Source organism: Aplidium turbinatum, chromosome 1, assembly GCF_918807975.1.
Source record: "Aplidium turbinatum chromosome 1, kaAplTurb1.1, whole genome shotgun sequence".
Classification (NCBI taxonomy): Eukaryota; Metazoa; Chordata; class Ascidiacea; order Aplousobranchia; family Polyclinidae; genus Aplidium; species Aplidium turbinatum.
The window spans coordinates 619,364-640,803 of NC_137472.1; the positions used below are offsets into that span (position 1 = coordinate 619,364).

The following is a 21,440-nucleotide window of genomic DNA, read 5'->3' on the forward strand; positions in this document are numbered from 1 at the left end:
TGTTATGATCGGCGCATCCTGTAGTAATCTGAACAGAATGAACAAAAATTGTTTTTAAACCTGTAAAAATTAAATGAGATTTACAACCTGTAAAAATGAAATGAAATTCAATTTTTTAACTTTATTTAACAATTTTTAACAATTTTTTAACAATTTTTTAAATAACTTGGTCCATCCACAGCTGTGCTCGGCTTTATAGTGGTGGTGGTCGTAACAATTGTGGCCTATGTTTGGCTGAAAAGCTGGCCATTCTGGAGGCTGATAGTGGCCACCTTTTGAACAAGCGTTCGGAACTGGTCGGCAAATGTCGTCATAGAAACAAATTTAAACTCAAGTACATCAAAATAAAATAAATTCCTTTTGATTTTCACAGGTTTTTAAAATTTCATTTGATTTTTACAGGCTATAAATCTCATTTAATTTTTACAGGTTTATAAACAGATTTTATTTCATTTGTTCAGGACACTACAGGTTACATCATCACAATTCCTTGGGACTTTTACAGGTTATAATTTTGAAAAAATTGAATTTCATTTCATTTTTACAGGTTGTAAATCTCATTTAATTTTTACAGGTTTAAAAACAATTTTTGTTCATTCTGTTCAGATTACTACAGGATGCGCCGATCATAACAAGCATTTTGCTTCTTTGTGATGTCATAGATGCTGCCATCAGTTGCTTGGTTTCCATTGGAACAAATTGATTGAAACTTTATCGTGGCGGATGGAGGCTGTCCTTAGTAGTTCTGGAGTTTTTTCTGCAGATTGGATTACGGTTATAATATTTAATATCTTTTCAGGAATTCAGGTTTAGAGGTTTTTTTTGCAGATTAAATTACAGTTGTAATATTTAATATCTCCTAAGGAAGTACAGGTTTAGAGATTTTTTTTGGCAGATTAAATTACAGTTGTAATATTTAATATCTTTTCAGAATTATCGATTCTTCACTGTTTACATGTTTTTACAGACCTTCTGATGATCCGTTAGGTAAAACAATTTGTAAAGGCTTCAGATAGTAATAACTATATTTGATTTAGATATATATATATATATGTGACATCATATACAACATCATATACAATTATACATAGCATCATCAAACCATATATATATAGGTGTAGCATCATATTATACACCATCATATACATCGCATCATCAAATCATATATATATATAGGTGTAAGATCATATACAGCATCGTATACACTATAACATAGCATTATTAAATCGCATATATAGATGTTACATCATATACAACATCATATACAGTATAACATAACATCATCAAATTATATATAGAGGTGTAACATCAATAATGTGTTGGAGTTCATTTTGAATGCAGAGAAGCCAAAGTGCGTAGCTTCCAAACCACTCAACTCTGGTTCGGCATCCATTAAAGATGAATGCGACAACAACCAGCTGACTAGATTGGACTAGAAACTAAAAGAAACTTGGCCAAGCGAAAACAATTGCTTTTTTTGTTCATAAATTTCACTCAATAGTCACAATGTTTTGTTCTAAGAAGCAAATAATGAATCAAATCTTGTTTTATAATCATAGTCAAAACACTTCTGGCAACCGGGTGAATTTTCAAAAGTGTGACTACTTTATTGCAGTCCAAACAAAATAAAACCCAACAATCACCTTCTTCACAATTTGTTCCTTTGTATTTGTCCCCACAATCGCAAGTGTACGAAGTCTCGTCACCAGTGCACGGTCGTCCATTGTGACACGGCGAACTCCAGCACAAGCTTTCAACTGTGACAACATAAACGTTGCTTCGATCTCATATTGTGGTTGTTTTACATTTCACTTAATTTGCTTTTTACAAAACTTTAATGAACTGTAAATGCGAATAAGATGTTACTTCAATCAAGACCTAAGTATTATTTGTAAGTGTGGTTGTCTATAATAATAATTTGAATGAAGTGTAAATGCGAATAAGATGTTACTTCAATCTAGACCTAAGTATTATTTGTAAGTGTGGTTGTCTACAATAATAATAATGAAGTGTAAATGTGAATAAGATGTTACTTCAATCAAGACCTAAGTATTATTTGTAAGTGTGGTTGTCTATAATAATAATAATAATTGCTACTTGAGCGCTTGGCAGGCTTCAGCTGGGAAGAGATGACTGAAATTTTGCGTACACTCTAGTCTTCAGCAGAGCACTGTGCACCTGTCATTGTCACAATATCGACACTGTTATAACCAGCTGCCTGAGCACAATAACTGGATGTCCGCAACCTACACCATTGAACAATCTCCTCATTCTTGCTGGTATCGAACCTGCTGAGCTTCGTCGCGAAGAAGCCACTCTGTCTCTCGGTCGGCGGCATTGGAGCCCAAACACTTTCTTTATTCCAAGGTCTTTAGTCCTTCAAACTAGCACACACGTCGACTGAAATCAAGACACCGATTCAGGCCAGCCGCTCAACTTCTGATCAACGAAGCTCATGGACAAATCATCTCTGTGACTAATTGGGCGGTAAATTTTGAATGTAAGTCAAGCACCACCTGCTTTCATTAGTTCATCACCGACGCCAACACTTGTCCCACTGACCTGATTGATACCGAGACAGGCGTGGGTGCCCCACAACTGTCTTCGTACAGGGTTCGGGCTTTTCCGCTTGATCGTGCACCAATGAGGAATGCTTTCTTTCTCTTTTTATGAATGCGGTGCTGAGAAACAGACCACATACCATACCATCAACGACTGTAACATCCTCAGCCTGCCTAATGGAGTAGAAGGACTGCCTCTCTTGGATGGTGAAACAAAACAATAGAATAATCTCTAGCAGCCTTCTCGTGTAGTCTTGGAACGTCGTGAATCTGAAGTGGTAAAAAAAGATAGATCCTCGGCTCAAGGTGCTCATACGACGATGATTATAATAAAAATGAACATGTAATGGATGCCCGCTGGGGACCACGCAAACAGCAATCACAGATGTAACACAACTGGAAGCTGCCAAGTGGCACACAGTCATCCACCGAGCTACTACCATATTGTCGTATGATATTAAGTGTCTTGTAGACACAAAGTCGCGTGGTCTGGAGCGGTGTCGAACGGATGTCCTTTCAAGCATCACTTGGATACTGCAAATTAATTGAATTAACAAACAAGTAGATAACTACTTACTGATTTCACAATTATCCCCTGAAACATGGTCTGGACATTCACATATGTATCCAATCCCCCTACTGTGGCAACTTCCTCTGTTTCGACAAGGATTATTTTCACAAGGGTTTGTTACATCTGCAAAGAAAACATTATTTCAACAAAAGTATATTTTTCCAGGTTAAAGTGCCCCTGACAGGTAAATAAATTTGCGAAATTTACCTAAGATACCAAAAAGGTGACACTAAAAAACTTCCCTGACCAGAAAATTGTAAAAAATATCAACAGGCTACTAAGTTACACGCTTGCAAACTTTCGTTGACATCGGCGAATCTGACACTCATTTTATTGTGAAAATAAAAACGGCAACATCGCTGTGACGTCACCGTAAGCTGGAAGGATACAATCTGTGGTGACTGGTGACTTGGTTAGGTATAGTACGGCTACTGCAAAACGTGAATGTGTGGGGCTCTGTTGGTCTGAAGCATGTGCAAATTAAGAATTACCGAAATAGAAAAGTGAACTTACTATTACTACCAGGTTTTGATCAAATAGGTTGAGTTTATTTTTATCAAACAGCATCTCAATTCAATTGAAATTGCAGTTTCATAGGGCTACAATTTTGATACTTTTTTATTTGTCTTAATCTGGCTATAGCCATTTGCAGTGTAACAACAGTATCTCACAAACAGTAGGCTACCTTTAATTTATGGTTGAGGCAATGCTTAAAAATTGCTGTTCATGTGTATTGTTGTATTTAAAAATATCTATCCCAAATTTCCTTGCCAACTGAAAGTATTAAATGCAATAATTCTCATTGTTCAGATGCTTCTCATGTTGTCTCAATAGACTCTTTCTATAATATTATAACTGATGCTCTCAAAGCAGCTTCTGATAAAATCTTTGTTGGTATAAAGAAGAAATGTAACATATTTTCTGTTCCTGGTTGGAATAATCATGTTAAGCAAGCTCATGCTACTGCCAGAGAAAGTTACATCATGTAGGTGAAAAATGGGAAACAGTTAAATGGTTACCTATATGAGTTGATGCAGAGCAAACGAAAGGAGTTTAAAAAAGCCTTTCGCCGTTGTAATCATGCCTCTGAACAACATAGAGCAAATGTGCTTGCCTCAGCACTCAACTTGGACAGCTCACATATCACATAGGTCATTTTGGCAGAAAGTAAAAAAGTCTACTTGCAAAAAGAGTTCTCTTCCTGTAAATGTTGGTGGAGCACAAGGTCCTGAAGCAATTGCTGAGATGTGAAAACATCATTACAGCTCCTTGCTAAATTCTAGCAAAACCAACACTGAAAAAGAATTTGTTAACTCATGTATTTCTTCTAGGGATAAATATTACAACTTTTGTTGCAACATGGACACAATTGGTTCCTTGCTTGTCAAACTGCCATAAACCGCGCTGCTGGTGCTGACAAAATTTCAGCTGAACATATTGTTTATGCTGATTATTTGTTTTTATATTAGTGTACTTTTTAATATGTGTCTTAGTCATGGCACTGTACCAAATTCTTGCTTGAACACTGTCTTAGTCCCGATTGTAAAGAATTTGAATGGTGACATTCAAGATTCAGGTAACTATAGACTTATTGCTCTAGCCACAGTAATCTCAAAACTGTTTGAACGTTTTATGTGAATCATCTATTGCCTTTCTGGAATACCAGTGACAATCAATTTGGGTTTAAGTCTGGTCATAGTACTGAAATGAGTGTTTTTTAATAAAACAACCAGTGTCCTCTTATATCAGTCATGACACTCCTGTATATTCTGTCTTTTTGGATGCTTCAAAAGCCTTTGACAAAGTCAATCATCATTTATTGTTTAAAACGCTTATCACACGTAACGTGCCTACTGCCTATCTATTTTTTTTGCTTATTGGAATACTGGTGACCTTTGTGCCTTTATAGTAAAAAAAACATGCAAGTGAGGTGGGAAGGTCACCTGTGCCAATCATTTACTGTGTCCAGCGGAGTCTGACAAGGTGGGGTGTTAAGCCCCTATCTTTTTGCCGTATATATTGATCAGCTTTCTTATCTCAATAAAACAAAAGTTGGTTGCTATGTTGGCAACTCTTGTCTAAATCATATTATGTTTCCTGATGACATTTGCTGCATCTCGCCTAGTTTGTGTGGCTTACAAAATTTGTTAGATGTTTGCCACAAGTATGCTGTTGAACATGAAATTACTTTCAATTCTAAACAGTCATTTGGTATGTTATTCTCCCCAAAAAACTTTTATCTTTTACGTGCTCCTCTGCTACATCTAGGTAAATCTGAAATTGTGTTCACAGACTCTGTAAAATATCTGGGTGTATTTATTGATAGTTCTCAGATGAAAATTATATTTCAAGGCAAGTACGCTCTCAGTACTGTGCTGCAAATAATGCAAAATCTCAATTTTTCTAAATGCTCACCCGCTGTAAAAAACAGTTTATTTCGTTCTTATTGTATGTCGTTTTACTTATCCCAGTTGTGGAACAAGTTTAGATCTTCTAGTATAAAACGATTACGTGTTGCTTACAATGACTCTTTTAGAATATTGCACAATTTGCCTCGTTAGGTCAGTGGCCGTGAATATCAAGTAATGAATAATGTAACTACGTTTGATGCTTTATTGAGGAAAAAACATGTTTTCGTTTATTAACCGATTGCATACACTCCTCAAATCGCTTTATATCAGACATGATGTCATCTGATTATTTTTATCGTTCTGAATGCTTTCAATTCTTCCAATGCTCATTATATGTAAATTTGTGACAGTAGATAGCCTATTTAGTGAGCTTTTAAACCGACGGCATCCAAGGTGGCTCTCTGTGATCTTTGTGCATTTTCAGTTTGTGTATTACAGTATTTCGTTGTTTTGTTTTCGATGCGGACAGCTTTGTCTGACGCAAATAAATAATAAATAAATATGTGACAGTATCAGTGACAAAGACCGTGTGGTTTCTTTTTACGCTTTCCCACAAAACAAGGTGCTGAGAAGAAAATGGTAGAAGTTTTCTTCAAGTGTTCGAAAGTAGGATGGGCCATACAAAACTAGTCATATCTGTTCTCTTCACTTCACTGAAGATGATTTTGTTAATACCACTCAAGTAAAAATGGGCTTGAGCAAACTTTACATTTTGAAGGAATCTGCCATAGGCTACCATCTATAACAGCAAAGATGCAACCAGTTGCTGATGATGATTTCAGCACTTCTAAACAACAACGTTTACAAAAACGTACCCTTGTACAGGTAAACTAGGCATTTACATGTATAGACTGTGCTATGTACGTACTGAGGGCACATTATGAGAGAGAGAGAGAACTTTTATTTATTATGAATAGTGATGTTGAATTAAATATGAATGATGATTCGTACAATTTTTTCATTTTTCACTTCAAGTATATTTTAGGTTTTGTAGGAACGTATCCAGTACAGTTTTATTAAACTGTAAAAAACAACAGATCTTTGAAAAAAGCAACCGCTTGTACCAACTCCGACTAAACTGTGATCCAGCAATCACATCTAGGAAACGTATGTTTCATCCGTCGCTAAGAACGCCGACTTACAATGACGTAATACCACCAAAGCCGTCCCAGAGCAGTGAAATATGGAGTTTCGCCTGTGGTGGCGCTGCGGAGCCGTCGCTTGATGTAAATTACGCCCTAACCAGTCGAGCTACGAGATTATGGTTAAAAAGTTCGCTAAGTATGATTCTGCGCAAGGAAATGCTTTAAAAAGTTACTATACTTGGATCCAACCTGTCAGGGGCACTTTAACTCTCATTTAAAGTGATTAATTAAACCTTTTACTTCACCAAATACGAGTTAAACACAGATTTGTAGTTGTTACTATTACGTTTTGGATGATAATTGTTCTTAGTTGCAATCCAAAACATGAATGGTATTTTATGGTAGCAGTTTTTTGACAAACCAACATTGATTGATTGATTGAATCTTTATTCTCGGACTGGGAAAGCTTTTTGCAGAGCTTAATCCTGGCAGTTTCGCATACTTGTAGAGGCTTTAAACCACTGACGCAGTCCCGTCACCGAGATTGACAGAGTGAAGTTTCCGATTGTTGAAGTTTGTTTCCGGAAAATTATTCCATCTATTAGATTCCGCTGAATGGAGAGCAGTCCTTAACGTGCGTTGCTCAAGCGCACACCCCGATAGTCGACCCAGCGCCGCTTGATCTTGAAGCTTCTTCGTTCCAGAAGTCATGCATTAACCAACTGAACTATCGGGGCGGAGACATATTAGACAAGGTTCAGTGTTTGTAACTTCGTCAAAGATTAATCACTTAAGATTAATCATCAAGTGTTAATAGATGACATTAAGTAAAATTGTTGTCTTTTTTTATTGTTAATTGGCTAGTGACTAAATGGTATAGGTTAGTATTAAGGTTGTCACAAATTTTCTCATGGTCCCACCTTTTGTTCACAAAGTAAACCAATCATTATGAAAATATGGAATCAGCTCGTATGGATATCACAATCAAGTGACGCTTCGAACATGACCCAATATCTAAGACTAAGTGATTGATCACATTTATTCAATAAGTTATTTAAAATCGGCTTACCCAAGCATGGTGTGGTTACTAATAGAAATTGTTGAAAACCTACCTCGTTGGCAAATGTAATATCTTTTCCACGAACAATTGATGTCGTTCCACCGACCACCAGGGTAGTTGATCACTCCGCAGTGCTCGTTGCCCCCGTGATTGTTTGGTTCACCAAACGCCCAATGATGGAATTGTGTTTGTCCTTGTCTGTTGAGCGCAACGCTAGAACCATCCGCGTAATTCCAGTTCTGTGTAGTTTGACCAGTCATTCCTACGTAATAACTGATGGTGGGTGGCAATCGGTTGATTTCTTCAACGAGGCGACTTTGTACTTCTGGTGTCTTGATCATCGCTAACCTTCCCCCTCTACCAAGTCCTTGACAACTGCGATGAGCTTCGGCGTATCTCACACCTCTTTGAAATATCGTGTAGACTGTCCTACCAAGAGCTGGATACCAATGATAACAATTAAAATAACTCTAATCAATCAAGAGATTTCAAAGAATTATTTCCGATTTATAGCAGCTATAAACTATCATAACATATCACATCTTATGCATTGAGTAGAGACATTTCTGTGCAGATGGTAACACAGAACAATATTACGTCACGTAATTGTAGTCGTTAACTATTTTCAAAAGAACAAAATATTGTTTGAACTGATGATCCGAGAAATCCATAAATCTGTTCTGCTTGCAACCTTTAGTAATGAATTTAATGTTTCTTTCCTTTTCGCAATGCTTACTTATTTCCACAGGATCCGGCGTGGAACGACAAGGAGTACGCTCGCAAACTGCATAGAGCACTGATCGTCCTTGACATTCTTGTCCAACAGATCCAACGCATGTTCTTCGTCTGGTAAGGACGCCGATTCCGCATGTTACCGAGCATCGTTCAATCGATCCCCATTGACTCCAGCTTCCTTTGAATGATAAAAAGACTCAACAATTATACGACATACTTCTGCATAATTTTTTTTGTTAAATGCCGCTTCTCTATGAGCATAAAAGAAAAATATTATTTAAGTTCTATGATAAATAATTATATTAAGGCTGCTATGTTTGTAACTGCAGCATTTTATGGAGTCAACATTATGTATCATAATTATGATACATAATGTTGGCTCCATGAAATGCTGCAGTTACAAACATTACAATGAAAAAATGAGAGATGTACGTATACGCCGCAAATTCTACGCCGTAGATTTGCGGGGTAGACTTTTTGTTTACGCTAACGCTTACGGCCACATTTTTTTGGATACTGTAGTTGTCGCTTGAGGCTACGCCGCAAAGTTTTCGCGTTTTTTTAGGGTATAGCGTCAACGTATACTTTTTAATGTCTTAGCTCTTGTGTGCATTTTTTATCAAACTGCGAAATGTTGACGTTTTGCACGTGACGAAGATCTAAAGCAGAGGTCACCAAACTTTTTTCTCTGAGGGCCGGATTGCTGCGACATTAACAGCTGCAGGCCGGATGCAAATTGCGAAAAGACGTAGGCTACAACTATTTAGAATCTCCATTGACTTGAATTGGGCACAATAAATATCAAAGTCTGCGGTGGAAAAGCAAAGTTGTGAAGAAAATCGAAAGGTTGCTGGAAAAGTGATACACTACTGTGTGATACACTACAGGGCATTTTACACTACAGCTGTAATTTCTGCAGCACGTGGCGGGCCGGATGAAATCAGTTCGCGGGCTGGTTTTGGCCGCGGGCCGTAGTTTGGTGACCCCTGATCTAAAGTAAACAAACTAACACAAACATTCTCGTCTCGCACGAGACGAAGATCTCCGAAGATCTCCTGTTTTTTTAAAAAAAAATTAAATTGTCCTCCGAGGACACCCAAAAATGTTCAAATGCCCTCTTTTTTTACATTTGCTGTTTTCTTGCTCATATTTTCAACAGGATTTCATTGCATCATTGTGATGTGACTTTTTTGCAATTTCCATCCATTTTTGCGCCAATGCAACATGCTGATTTATAGATTTTCAAAAAAACGTTGACGTACTATTTGATCTGCTGTTCTAAACAATCTTAGACGTTCGTTGAAACATACTAGGCTACATTGCTTTGCGATTGTCTAGCCAAATAATGGTCAGCGATGAGTGCGAGTGGAACTGCAAATCTACTTGTGAGGAAATTTCCTCATTTGAGAAATCTGATCAACAAATTTATGAAATAAAAATTGGGACAAAATCAAGAAAAAAAAAAATGAAGTAAATCACAAAGAAATAAAACATTAAAAAACGCAAAAACTTGAAAAAGAGTTTGACATGTTTACATTTTAAGCTTCTCACACTTTTACAATAAATCATTGTTTTTCCCAGATCTACTTTGTATTGATTCAGCGCTTGTAGACGTTGCTGATTAACAACTTAATAGTTTGACTAATTTGTCAAGTGAAGCACATCGAAAAAAAAATATCCAATATGCACTGTGCATAACATAAATATTTCAAAAATATTTATTTTTAAAATATATCGTGGCATGGATACTTACACCTTATGTGGGTGCAAACGTAGAATGGATTTAATCTGTGATGCAGCCACAATAGTACAAGAAAGATGACAGCCGTTTAGTTGAGTCTGTCCTTTGCATCTCATTAACAGCTGCATACATTATAGGCCTACAAATTCAATTAGGCTATATTTCATGCAAGTAATTTTATGATATCGTTAAAGCTAATCCTTTTTTTCTGAAAAAAGTTAAGGCATGGCTACCTGCAGGTAGGCTACTGCTTGATTTGTCACTTTTTTATTACATTATCACATCACATATTTATTTTGTTGCACAAATCTAACAAATCGGCTTGCGAAAAACTAATTTGTCTGTTTTTTGTGTCTCTGTTTTTTGCTGCATACGTCTATAATTATCCAAAAGGAGGTGAAAAAGATTTTTCATATGTAACATTCTACTTGTATTTTACCCGCTGGCGAAACGTGTCCTCTTTTAAGGCGATGAAAATATGGTGGCCTAATCTTAACAAACTCAAATATTTGGTCTCCGACCGTGATTGCTTGCATGGTGTTGTACTCTGTATGTTATATGTAGTACATCACTTTGCCTTTGCCGGTTATACTTGTTGTAGTCTAATGTTTGGCACCTAGCAAACAAAATGAGTTTACGCTAGTGTATGCGCTGACGCCGCCAACTTTTTTACAAGTTGCGTTGACGCATACGGAATATGGTTTTTCGAAAGTTTGCGTTTACGCTGACGGCGTCAATATTGTTTGTATACGCGTACATCACTGGAAACAATACAATTATAATGCTACAATGTAACACAGTCACATTAACCTTATGGTGCCAGCCTTCTCGCGGTGAGTCTCGGTAACTGTAAAACATGCTATTAACAACAAACACAAAGTGGTATATCTGGGGTGGTAAAAGGATGAACACTCGGCCCCAAAGAACGAAGAAAGATGCCAGAAGCCACAATAGCCTCCAGCTCATCGTCGAAGGCCTTCCAATTGATAAAGTTAACGTCTTACAAAGAAACGCACAACAACAAAAGACCCTCATCATTATCTTCCAGTACCCACTGCTACAGTGTAGACAAGCTAGTGAGCAAAATTACTCATTATCTGGATCAATCATAAGCAGGAAACATGGCCTAACCACATTTGTCCACTACAAGCTGAACTGGAGCCTGATCGAACAATCTCCTTTCGACAGAGATTGAATGGTTGACTGCTGACGCCAATGGCTACAAAATTGTCACCCCTGCCTCTATGCTGGTGATTTTAGTTACCAGCACGTAGACTGGGGCTATCGCACCACCATCCTTGCTAGTGCATGTCTGGAAAACTGAGAATCAAACAACAACTATGCCCCATTGTACAACCCCAAAGACGTAGCCAGCTTTACATCTGGACGATGGGGTACTGGAACAAACCCATATATAGCCTTTGCAAGCACTGGCCACGATATTCAGCTTCCAGACAGATGTGTTCTACAAAATTTAAGATGCTGGATTCAAGGACAAATTGCGCAGATGAATATTAGAATACTAATGATTTGGAAAGAGCAAACCATTGACGTGAATGACTGCTACTTCTTAACATTTATGTTCGTGCAGCAGAAGATTTAAAAATGACCTCTACTTCAAACATGGAAGATCTTACATGGAAGATCACTTGATTCTACAGCTTCTAAAGGCTTTCATTTCAAGAATGCACTCTCACAACTAAACTACTGCAGCATCTGCACTGTGTATTTACTTTGCTAAACAATACACGCTGTTGTTTGAACTTATATAACTGTGTGGGGCATGGAAAGATTGGTTGCCAATTTAGGTACAAAACTTTTACTTTTGACAAAGTAACTATGAAAATTGTTGCATTGAAGCTAAAAATATAAAGAATCTGCATGTAAAAAAAAAACACTGACCTGATTGGTGAAAACAGAATTCATATTCCGAAATAGCTTACCAAAATTGACAAACGGCAAAAAAACTGAGCTTAAATATTTTTAGGGCTGCAAATTTGTTGGATAGTGATTAAAACTTTAAATCATAACACTGCAGTATAGCGTTCATATATTTACTTCTTCTTTGACAAGGGGCAGTGTTGCATTGGTTGGTTTCCACTCTTGACCCAGGCGCACAAGCCCCATCACCACTCTGAGGCCCTGGGCACGTGCGAGTTCTATGCCTCTGTCCACCACCGCATCTCTTCGTACAACCACTCCAAGCCCCCCAGTTTCTCCAAATACCTAGAAAAAACAAAGTAACCTTTCTTGAAAACTTTATAAAAAGAGTAGAGAAATTGCAGTAAAAAATAGATTTATAATTCTATGGGTACTGCTGCTGCATGTTATGAATCCATACTCATTACTCATTCATCACAAATCCTCAAATTAGGGTTTAATAAACAAAACACACGATATAGCTGAACATAAACATAGCGGTTAACATCAACATAATAAGGTAGTAGGTTAGGTATTAACTTAAATAAGGAGATTATACAGTAGGGTGGATCGTTTTTCAACTTTTTTTCTTAATCGCTTATTAATAGTGCGGAAAAGCTGTGCACTGACATTGTAAGCACAACACAAAAAAAAATTTTCAAAAATTTTAAAAATCTTGGGTCGCCCCAAAGAAGTTGAAATATTGGAAAAAGTGAAAAATTTCCAAAAATTTTATTTTTTGTTTTAGTTTTTAATCGCTTGTTAAGAGCGCGGAAAAGCTGTGCACTGACATTGTAAGAACAACACAAAAAAAAAATTTCAAAAATTTTAATATCTTGGGTTGCCCCAAAGAAGTTGAAATATTAGAAAAAGTGGAAAATTTCTAAAAATTTTATTTTTTGTTTTAATTTTAATCGCTTCAGAAAATTTCCGAAAATCAATATTTTCTTCGCATTGCTGATCTCATGGTTGTCTGTATCCTATTTAATAACATGAATATTCACCAACGTTTGCTTCCTTCCCCTTAGTGCGGACCTTTTGTGTGTTATGTGTAGGTAACACAGCACACACTTGACTTACTGCAGGTTTCAAGCTGTATCTCTCACACGCAGCTACACGGATCGCAAATCGATATCATGACGACGACCATAACTCTAATTTCGTCCCACCATACTAGACCACCTGACCTGTAGCATCTGCTGCCTTGCACGACGTAGGTATGGTAATGGTTAGTGCTGATAAAACTGGTATTATTGATAGAAACAAAGTTGGAGATCAAAAAGTAGAAATCGAGAAGAATTGCAAGAGTCCAGGTCGGATGTTTTACTCGATTTGTATTTTGATGGCAGAAAAGACAAGACACTATTTAAAGATTGAAGTAGACGATTATGGGGTGTCTCACAGAAGATCTGTTGTTGAAGAGCATATGTATATTATCGCCGAACCTGGATCTCAGTATTTAAGTCCAGCCGCAGGAACAGCCAGAAGCATTGCCGACTCCATAATATCAGCAGTTCATGATAGAGGAACAGACACCAGCTTAATAACAGCCGTGAGGTGTAATGGTAGGCTACTGTGGTAAATACGGGTCATGCAGGCGGTGTTATCCGACTGTTAAAATTAGAGTTTCAAAAACCGCTGCAATGGTTGGTATATCAACTCCACGCAAATAAATTACCCCAGCGGCAGTGCGGCATCTTTTTGAGTTTTTGGATGGCAGTACAACTGGTTCTCGTGGTTATTCCGGACAGATTGGAAAGGCTTTACTTACATGTGATAAAATGCCTATCCGACAATTTGAGTCAATACCAAGTAATTTTCCTCATATGGGGGTGACTGATTTAAGCACGGACCTAAGATACCTCTGGGACATTTGTCATTGCGTTTGTACAGGAAAAATGTCCAGTTCACTCGCCACAAGAAGTCCAGGTAACCTTAATAACTCACGCTGGCTAACTGTGAGGAATCGCATTCTACGGTTGTACTGTATATAGGGACCACAGAACCCTCTGAGCTCTGATAACTGAAAAACGTTAGCTACCTTTATCATGAAGGTATATGCTCCTATGTGGTTCGAAACAAAGTGCAATTCACTGTGTATCAGCGGTGCTGTTCATCTATGGCAAACGATCAGCAAATCTCACTACCTGTCGGATAAACTAAAGGCCATTGTCGATCCTGTCATTCAAAGAAATGGATTTTTTGGCCACAGCGAAAACAAACCTTTATCAATGCTGTTTGACAAAGAATCACAGGGGTGTGAGCTGGGAATACGCGGTATACTGTTTGCATGAGAAACTCCCGTTTGCACTGAAATCCGACGCTTCAAACTGCCAAAATTCAATTTTACTGCTGTCAGTTGACAGTTATGTTGATAATGATATGCTGGCAAACCGATAACGACAAAAAATGACAACAGAGAACTTTGGTCGGTCAAAAACATCAACACAAGCCAACATTTTCTCAATTTCCCCTGCCACACGCAAGCAGTCGAGCGAGGTGTCAAGGTTGTCACGGAGGTCTCTGTTGCAGTATGTGGTGTCGCTAACCAGCACGATGTATTCATCAGAAGTCGGCAACAATCCAGGAAAGACATGCCGCGTCTCAATACAAAACAAGATTTTAGATTATGTTCTTAAAAGGTTTGCGTATCCTATATGTACTTGTAATTCTACTTGTAAATATTGATTTTCTGCGTAAATACAATGATTCGCGGGAGGTAGTGCAGTTCCAAATGGGTAAAAATGAAATTTTTAAAAATTTGCAATTTCTTTTTGAATTTTAAACTTTGTTGCCGCACCCCAAGATATTAATTTTTTTGGAAATTTATTTTTGCGTTGTGCTTACAATGTCAGTGCACAACTTTTCCGCGTTCTCAATAAGTGATTAAAAATTAAAACAAATAATAATTTTTTCAGAAATTTCCCACTTTTTCTAATATTTCAACTTCTTTGGGGCAACCCAAGATATTAAAATTTTTGAAATTTTTTTTTTTGTGTTGTGCTTACAATGTCAGTGCACAGCTTTTCCGCGCTCTTAACAAGCGATTAAAAACTAAAACAAAAAATAAAATTTTTGGAAATTTTCCACTTTTTCCAATATTTCAACTTCTTTGGGGCAACCCAAGATATTAAAATTTTTGAAAATTTTTTTTTGTGTTGTGCTTACAATGTCAGTGCACAACTTTTCCGCACTATTAATAAGCAATTAAGAAAAAAAGTTGAAAAACGATCCACCCTATTATACAGTACACTACAGCTTACAAACTAAAGATTGCATGCAACTGAAATGTCTTTACTACTAAACAATCTGCTGTATGAAGCTACGCTTCTAGAACACAAGTAAAATGTCGTGACAGGTATTTGATTGTTTAAACGAGCAATTACCTACCGTCACAGTACCGCAAGGAAAAGCAATAGAAATTATTAGGCATGAGGACCCTGTAGACCCTGTAGCAACCTTTTTGTGACTCGAAAAAAACTTTTTGCTCCCCGGTAGCAACTGTTTGCGACCTGGAACTGGATTGCGACCCGTTAGTTGGGACACCTGATCTAGTATTTTGTTATCACAATTTTCCTACTTTATGACGTCACAGTGAATTACCTCTACACGTTGGTCGTTGCATTGAAAACCTTCCATTGATCTGACAAGAGATGGTTGATGACTTTCCAACTATTTGAAATTGTGGATCACAAGTATAAGTTACACTTTCTCCAATTGAAACTCTAATCCGGCGAGTGGAAACACTGCCGAACCGCGATGGACGCGGTACTGTGCACGTTATTTCTGTAATAACCAAAAATATTCACCAAATTAAAAAATAATTCATGAAAGAGTTCATAAATAACTCAAAGTTGATTAATGTGTTTGAGTTTGCGTTGTTGTTGTTGTTGATCTTTTCCATTAGCTCACGGCAACACTGTTTACTTTAAAAAGTAAAATGTCCAATCAAAGATATTTGCAGTAAACAACACACAATAGTCATTTCTAAAGTATTCTTGGAAAGTTACGGTTGTATGAGCATGGTAGTTGTTCGATCGAAATAAACGTTTAGCACAGTGTTCTATACACCCAATGGCAAGTTTTGGCACCCCAAGCTAAGCAAAATGAGGAGAAACGTTTTTCACCCACTTAAATCGATCCACCTTAGACTGCAGTTGTTGGCAGTGGTCAGAATATCGTAGCTTTGTGTGCCACTTTTGCAATACAGTGCTGTCATTTGTCACACATACTTTTGCATGTTTTGATAAAATGTAATTTCGACATTTCTGAAGTAAAAGTTTTAATCTTCTGTTTCAGGGTGTTTTGTGACATGGCCTACAGTCGTTGGTAGTGGTCAGAATATAGTGGCTTTGTGTGCCACTTTTGCAATACAGTGCTGTCATTTGTCACACATACTTTTGCATGTTTTGATAAAATGTAATTTCGACATTTCTGAAGTAAAACTTTTAATCTTCTGTTTCAGGGTGTTTTGTGACATGGCCTACAGTCGTTGGCAGTGGTCAGAATATCGTGGCTTGTGTGCCACTTTTTGCAATACAGTGCTGTCATTTGTCACGCATGTCACCATGCAATACTTTTGCATGTTTTGATAAAATGTAATTTCGAGACTACTAAAGTAAGACTTATTTTAAATGTATGTAATGCATGTGATGGTACATTGAGAAAACATTAGCTGTTGTTAGCAATGTGTTGATGTGTGTGTTTGCCACTATATTAGAGGGAATGAATGATGATCTTCCAGTCATTGGATCTGGCCGTCCCTGTGTGTCTAAGTGACACTCTCTGAAGCAGAGTATGGATATATGTTGCAACTGCTCACCTAAGTAACCAAAGTCAGAGGATCTTATAACATGATTGTGATGATGCCAGGATCTTTTAACTATTTTAAGCGGATGACCTTTGGAGTCATGGGACACCCAGGTGGCGGTGGACTATCCCCAAGCAATCTCAAATATTGGTTTTAAGTTTATGCGGCAATTTTAGTACATCAGATATTTTGATTAAAAAATGAACGTTTTTAACTCCACCGGATTGGCGACCATTTATATTATCTTGGTCGGTTTGCGAGCGTGCAAATGTTCATGATTGCTTGAAGCCAAACATGCAACTCACCTTCACACGTTGGAACTTCAGTGCTCCATCTGTTGCCACCCAAGCAAGTGGATCGCACTTCATCAGCATCACTTCCCTCAAGCTTGTATCCCCGAACACAGGAGAAGATTATCTGTGTACCACGCGTCACTTTGTTTGCTTCAGTGGACACTCGGCCGTTTTCAGGGGGGTCTGAGACCATACAACCAGCGACTTGAAGTAGAAAATAAACAATTAGAAAAGTTTAATATTTGACTTCGAGATAAAGACACTTTTATTTAACTCAGTAAAGTTTCATTTTCTATAAACCCCACAAACATTGAGCATTAAAACTACCAAGAAGACCAAACTAGCCCGTTGCCACGTATGAGCAATAAGTGACTGATATATGGACATGTATTTCGCAAGGAAGTTGTCATTTTAAAACGCTATGACAGCATTAAATATCATGTTTAACAAGAATTCGTTTTAAAAATATAGTCATTTGAGCAACAACTGCGATTTATGGGAGAAGGGTTGTTGAAAACTTCAACAATTTAGTTACTAACCATCTGGTTAAAATAACCTTATTGATTTATAACACGGTTATCAAGCACCTGCAGTAGATTCACTACCACCTTATATTATACTGTAAAGGTTCACCTTACCTTAAACCATCTGATTAATTACTAAAAAAAATAAAAGGAAAAATTGAAATCGAATTTTTCATGGAACATAATTCTCATACTCAATGGGCTACAACGCACAAATGGTCTATAAAATTTTGCTGTTTGAATAAATTTGCAGTATCTCGAATTTTGTATTTCTATTTCAATCTTTTCATTTTATTAACACTAGAACGGACAAAAAAAAAAGTATACCTCCAAGGGCCGCTGGTGTCGAAATCGACACTTTTCATAAAAACTTTATTTTTCTGCAAAATTAGCAGTAAGAGTTCGTTTTATTTTGCAGTAATAAAACTATCTGAAGCACTTATTACTTTTGTCACTTGTTTGCGCTGTTCATTTTTTGGTTTTTGACGAAAATTATGACGTAGACTACCAGGTTTTGATCAGTTCAAAGCTTGACTGTATCTGTATCTTCACTCTGTACGATGATCTAAAAATTCAACAGAGCGAAGACATAATTATTAGAAAAATAGCACAAAGTTTTTTTATTCAGGAGAAAAAAAAAATCAAACAAACCAACAAACACTTTACGCAGTGCAGCCTTTGCACTCTGTGACTTTCCAGTCATCAATATCACACTTCCTACTTTTCGACAGTGGCGGCAAAGGGTAACTGTATTGTTTTTGAAATAATATCCAGCACATTACCCGCGTTTTCTAAATGGTCGTCCCTGCTCTTCTTCTCTCTACAGTGTCGGCTTTTGCTTCAGCACATGAACAGTTCTCAAGCTCTCAATAAGCTGGAGGAAAAAACCATGTCGGCTGACATTGCTGCCTGAACGTTTTCTAAAAATAATCCAAGAGTTTTCAAAGCGGCATATTTGTCCAAACTGCAAGAGACCATTTTTTGCTTGCTGCATGTGTGGTGCATTTTCTTGCCATTTGGTCAAACACATCAACTGCTACTTTGTTCTCGCTATAAAAATGGATCACAGAGGGTTTCTTTTTCTCTGTTGCATCGATACTGGGGCTGTTATGCATAGTGGAAAGGACATTTGTATTTTTTTTTGCACTTATAGTTTACAAGTATGCAGTAGGGTGGGCCGTTTTTGACTTTTTTTCGAAATTCAACAACGGCTAGTCATAAAAAGTGGCACATGCATGAAAAAATTACGTGTGCAAAATTTCATCAGTTTGGGGGTGCATCTTCTGCCCCCGCAGGGGGGTCAAACTTTCAATTTTTCGAAAAAAAGTAGGAAATTTCACTTTCCGTTTTAACATAAATTTTTTTATAATTTTTCTTATGGCTAGTTATAAATTGTATGTGGGGTGTACCCAGAACTTTCCTATGTAAAGGCATGTTCGAAGCTTAAGGTTTACTGCCCCCGCATCGACGACCAAAATGCTGAATTTTCACCAATTTGAGATGCAATTTTGTCATTGCTCAATGAACAAACTTGTCGCAAAAGGGCGAGATGGTAGGCTACGCTCATTTATGTTCTGTCATTTAACTTTGCAGGATGATACGAATGAGGTACATCAGTTCACTTGGTATCGCCACGTTACTCTTGTTGGACCATGTTGCTTTGCTTTGCTGACAAACTTTGCTGACTGGGTTGATTCGTAGTTACGAACTGAGATAAAAGAGATAAGCAATAGCAAGTTTGATCAGTTGCAGCTATAAAACGCAACTTATAAATTACAGTGGTCGGTTTGTTCAGATACTTTACTTCAGAATAAAAGCTATATGAACTGCAGGTTCCGTAAATACAGTGTAAACTTACGATAATCTATGAGGCTAGCAGACTAGTTAGGCTTAATATTGCCATGTGACATAGAAATAAATCATACGAAAAGCATAGGTTTTTTTGATCATTTACAATATTTATTCCAGAACTTCTGTTATGGTTAATTTATGGTTTAATTGTTAAAATGGCTACTCGCAGTGCTTCAGAGTGTCCGATATTTGGTCCGGCAAACGAGCTAAGTTTACGAAATCTTCCTACGTACGAAGATGTAATGAGATATTACCAATTTGTGAGAATACGTTTACGAGAAAAAAAGGAGCCAACCTTTCAGGCCATCACTCAAACTGTTGCTGAAAAGCTGCAGTACTTGTGGAAACTCGCATCGATCCCGCATCTTTCACAAAAACGTATATGTTTTATGATAAAGAGTTACAAAGAAAAAATGAATAACCTTTTGAAGTCAAAATCTAGAGGTGGGCCTAAATTTCAGCAAAATTTGGAGCAAATGAAAGAATCTGCAAAGCAAACATTATTTGATATCGGTTGTTGTAAGTGTTCCAATTTTCAGCAATGTACTTGCCCGCAGGAAAATCGTGTCCCTGTTACGGAACAACAGTTCCTTCTTGATCAAAGAACAACCCGCATAATGGTGATAGATAAACTTGATAAATCGACCACAAAATCTAATTTTAAGCGTTTGCAGAGGAGAGTCGCAAGATCAGAACAATTCCATTCTTTACGTGAAGACCCAGGAGCAGGCACAAGTAGCGCTTTGGTCAAAACACCTTTAACTTCTTATTCAAGCTCAGAAACGTTGTCATCCAATGAAGAAAGCTGCGGAGATGATGATGATTATCAACCCAGTTTTGCCTCGGAAAACCCCAGAAAAAGCAAGGTTACTTCCAGTTTAGTAATATTTGCTGAATCATGCGATCGTACTAGTATTTCAGATAGGTCTGCAGCACTTATTGCTTCATCACTTCTACAAGATGCAGGAGTTGTAACGGATAGCGAATCTCAATCCGTTATAGACAAAAACAAAGTGAGAAGAGCGAGAAAAAAACTGAGGCTTACAACTCAAACGGAAAGTATCATGTGCATAAATTTGCAAAGCATATATTTTGATGGCCGAAAAGATCAAACCATCAAACAAGATGAAATTGCTGGGCGACTTCGAAAACATTTCGCAGTTGAAGAGCACATTAGTTTAATTGAGGAGCCAAGTTCTCATTTTATTGGTCATTTTACTGCAGCCAACGGATCTAGTGTGTCAATAGCTACCGGGATTCTTGAATATCTTGGATCCAATAAAATTAGCTACGATAATGTAATGGCAATTGGATGCGATGGAACCGCAGTAAACACAGGTCAAAAAGGCGGCGTGATAAAGCTCCTGGAAGATCATTTCCAAAAGCCGCTTCAATGGTTAATATGCCTACTCCACGGTAATGAATTGCCTCTTAGGCATCTTATAAAAGAACTGGATGGCAATACTAGCGGACCTGATAGCTTCACTGAGCCCATTGGAAAGCAGCTAGCCACTGTCATACAACTAGATGTTGTAAAATATAAAGCAGTTCCGGCACCAGAGATTGAAATTGATGAAAATAACCTCAGCACTGACCAAAAATATCTTCTACACATGCACAGAGCAGTGAAAAGTGGAGAAATATCAATTCATTTTGCATCTAGGAGTCCAGGTATGATGAACCACTCAAGATGGTTGACCACAGCCAATAGAATTCTACGTTTGTATGTTGCATCTAACGAACCGTCAGCTGTATTGGTGGAACTTGTGGATTATATTATGAATGTTTACATTCCAGTATGGTTTGCCATTAAAAAAGAAAGCAATTTCACTAATGGCCCAAAACATTTCTTTAAAATTCTACACTCTGCTCAGAAGC

At 37.4% G+C, this 21,440-nt stretch overlaps 1 protein-coding gene and 1 long non-coding RNA gene across 3 annotated transcripts in view; both read right to left on the reverse strand.

Annotated features, from left to right (window-relative positions):
* LOC145769211 (uncharacterized) overlaps positions 1-3,181 on the reverse strand; it is an 81,923-nt gene extending 78,742 nt beyond the window's left edge. For both annotated transcript variants that reach the window (XR_014288991.1, XR_014288992.1), the window contains exons 1-2: positions 3,139-3,181; positions 1,644-1,757 (exon numbers count right to left, since the gene is read on the reverse strand). This is a non-coding gene — a long non-coding RNA (uncharacterized LOC145769211). The remainder of the gene's footprint in view (positions 1-1,643; positions 1,758-3,138) is intronic.
* A 4,393-nt stretch (positions 3,182-7,574) lies between these two features.
* Positions 7,575-21,440, reverse strand: part of LOC145779150 (complement receptor type 2-like) — a 399,260-nt gene continuing 385,394 nt past the window's right edge. Inside the window, exons 11-16 of the mRNA XM_082590730.1 lie at positions 17,200-17,391; positions 15,688-15,870; positions 12,223-12,390; positions 8,425-8,601; positions 7,741-8,127; positions 7,575-7,648 (exon numbers count right to left, since the gene is read on the reverse strand). Of these exons, the coding sequence (XP_082446856.1) occupies positions 7,575-7,648; positions 7,741-8,127; positions 8,425-8,601; positions 12,223-12,390; positions 15,688-15,870; positions 17,200-17,391 (1,181 nt within the window). The remainder of the gene's footprint in view (positions 7,649-7,740; positions 8,128-8,424; positions 8,602-12,222; positions 12,391-15,687; positions 15,871-17,199; positions 17,392-21,440) is intronic.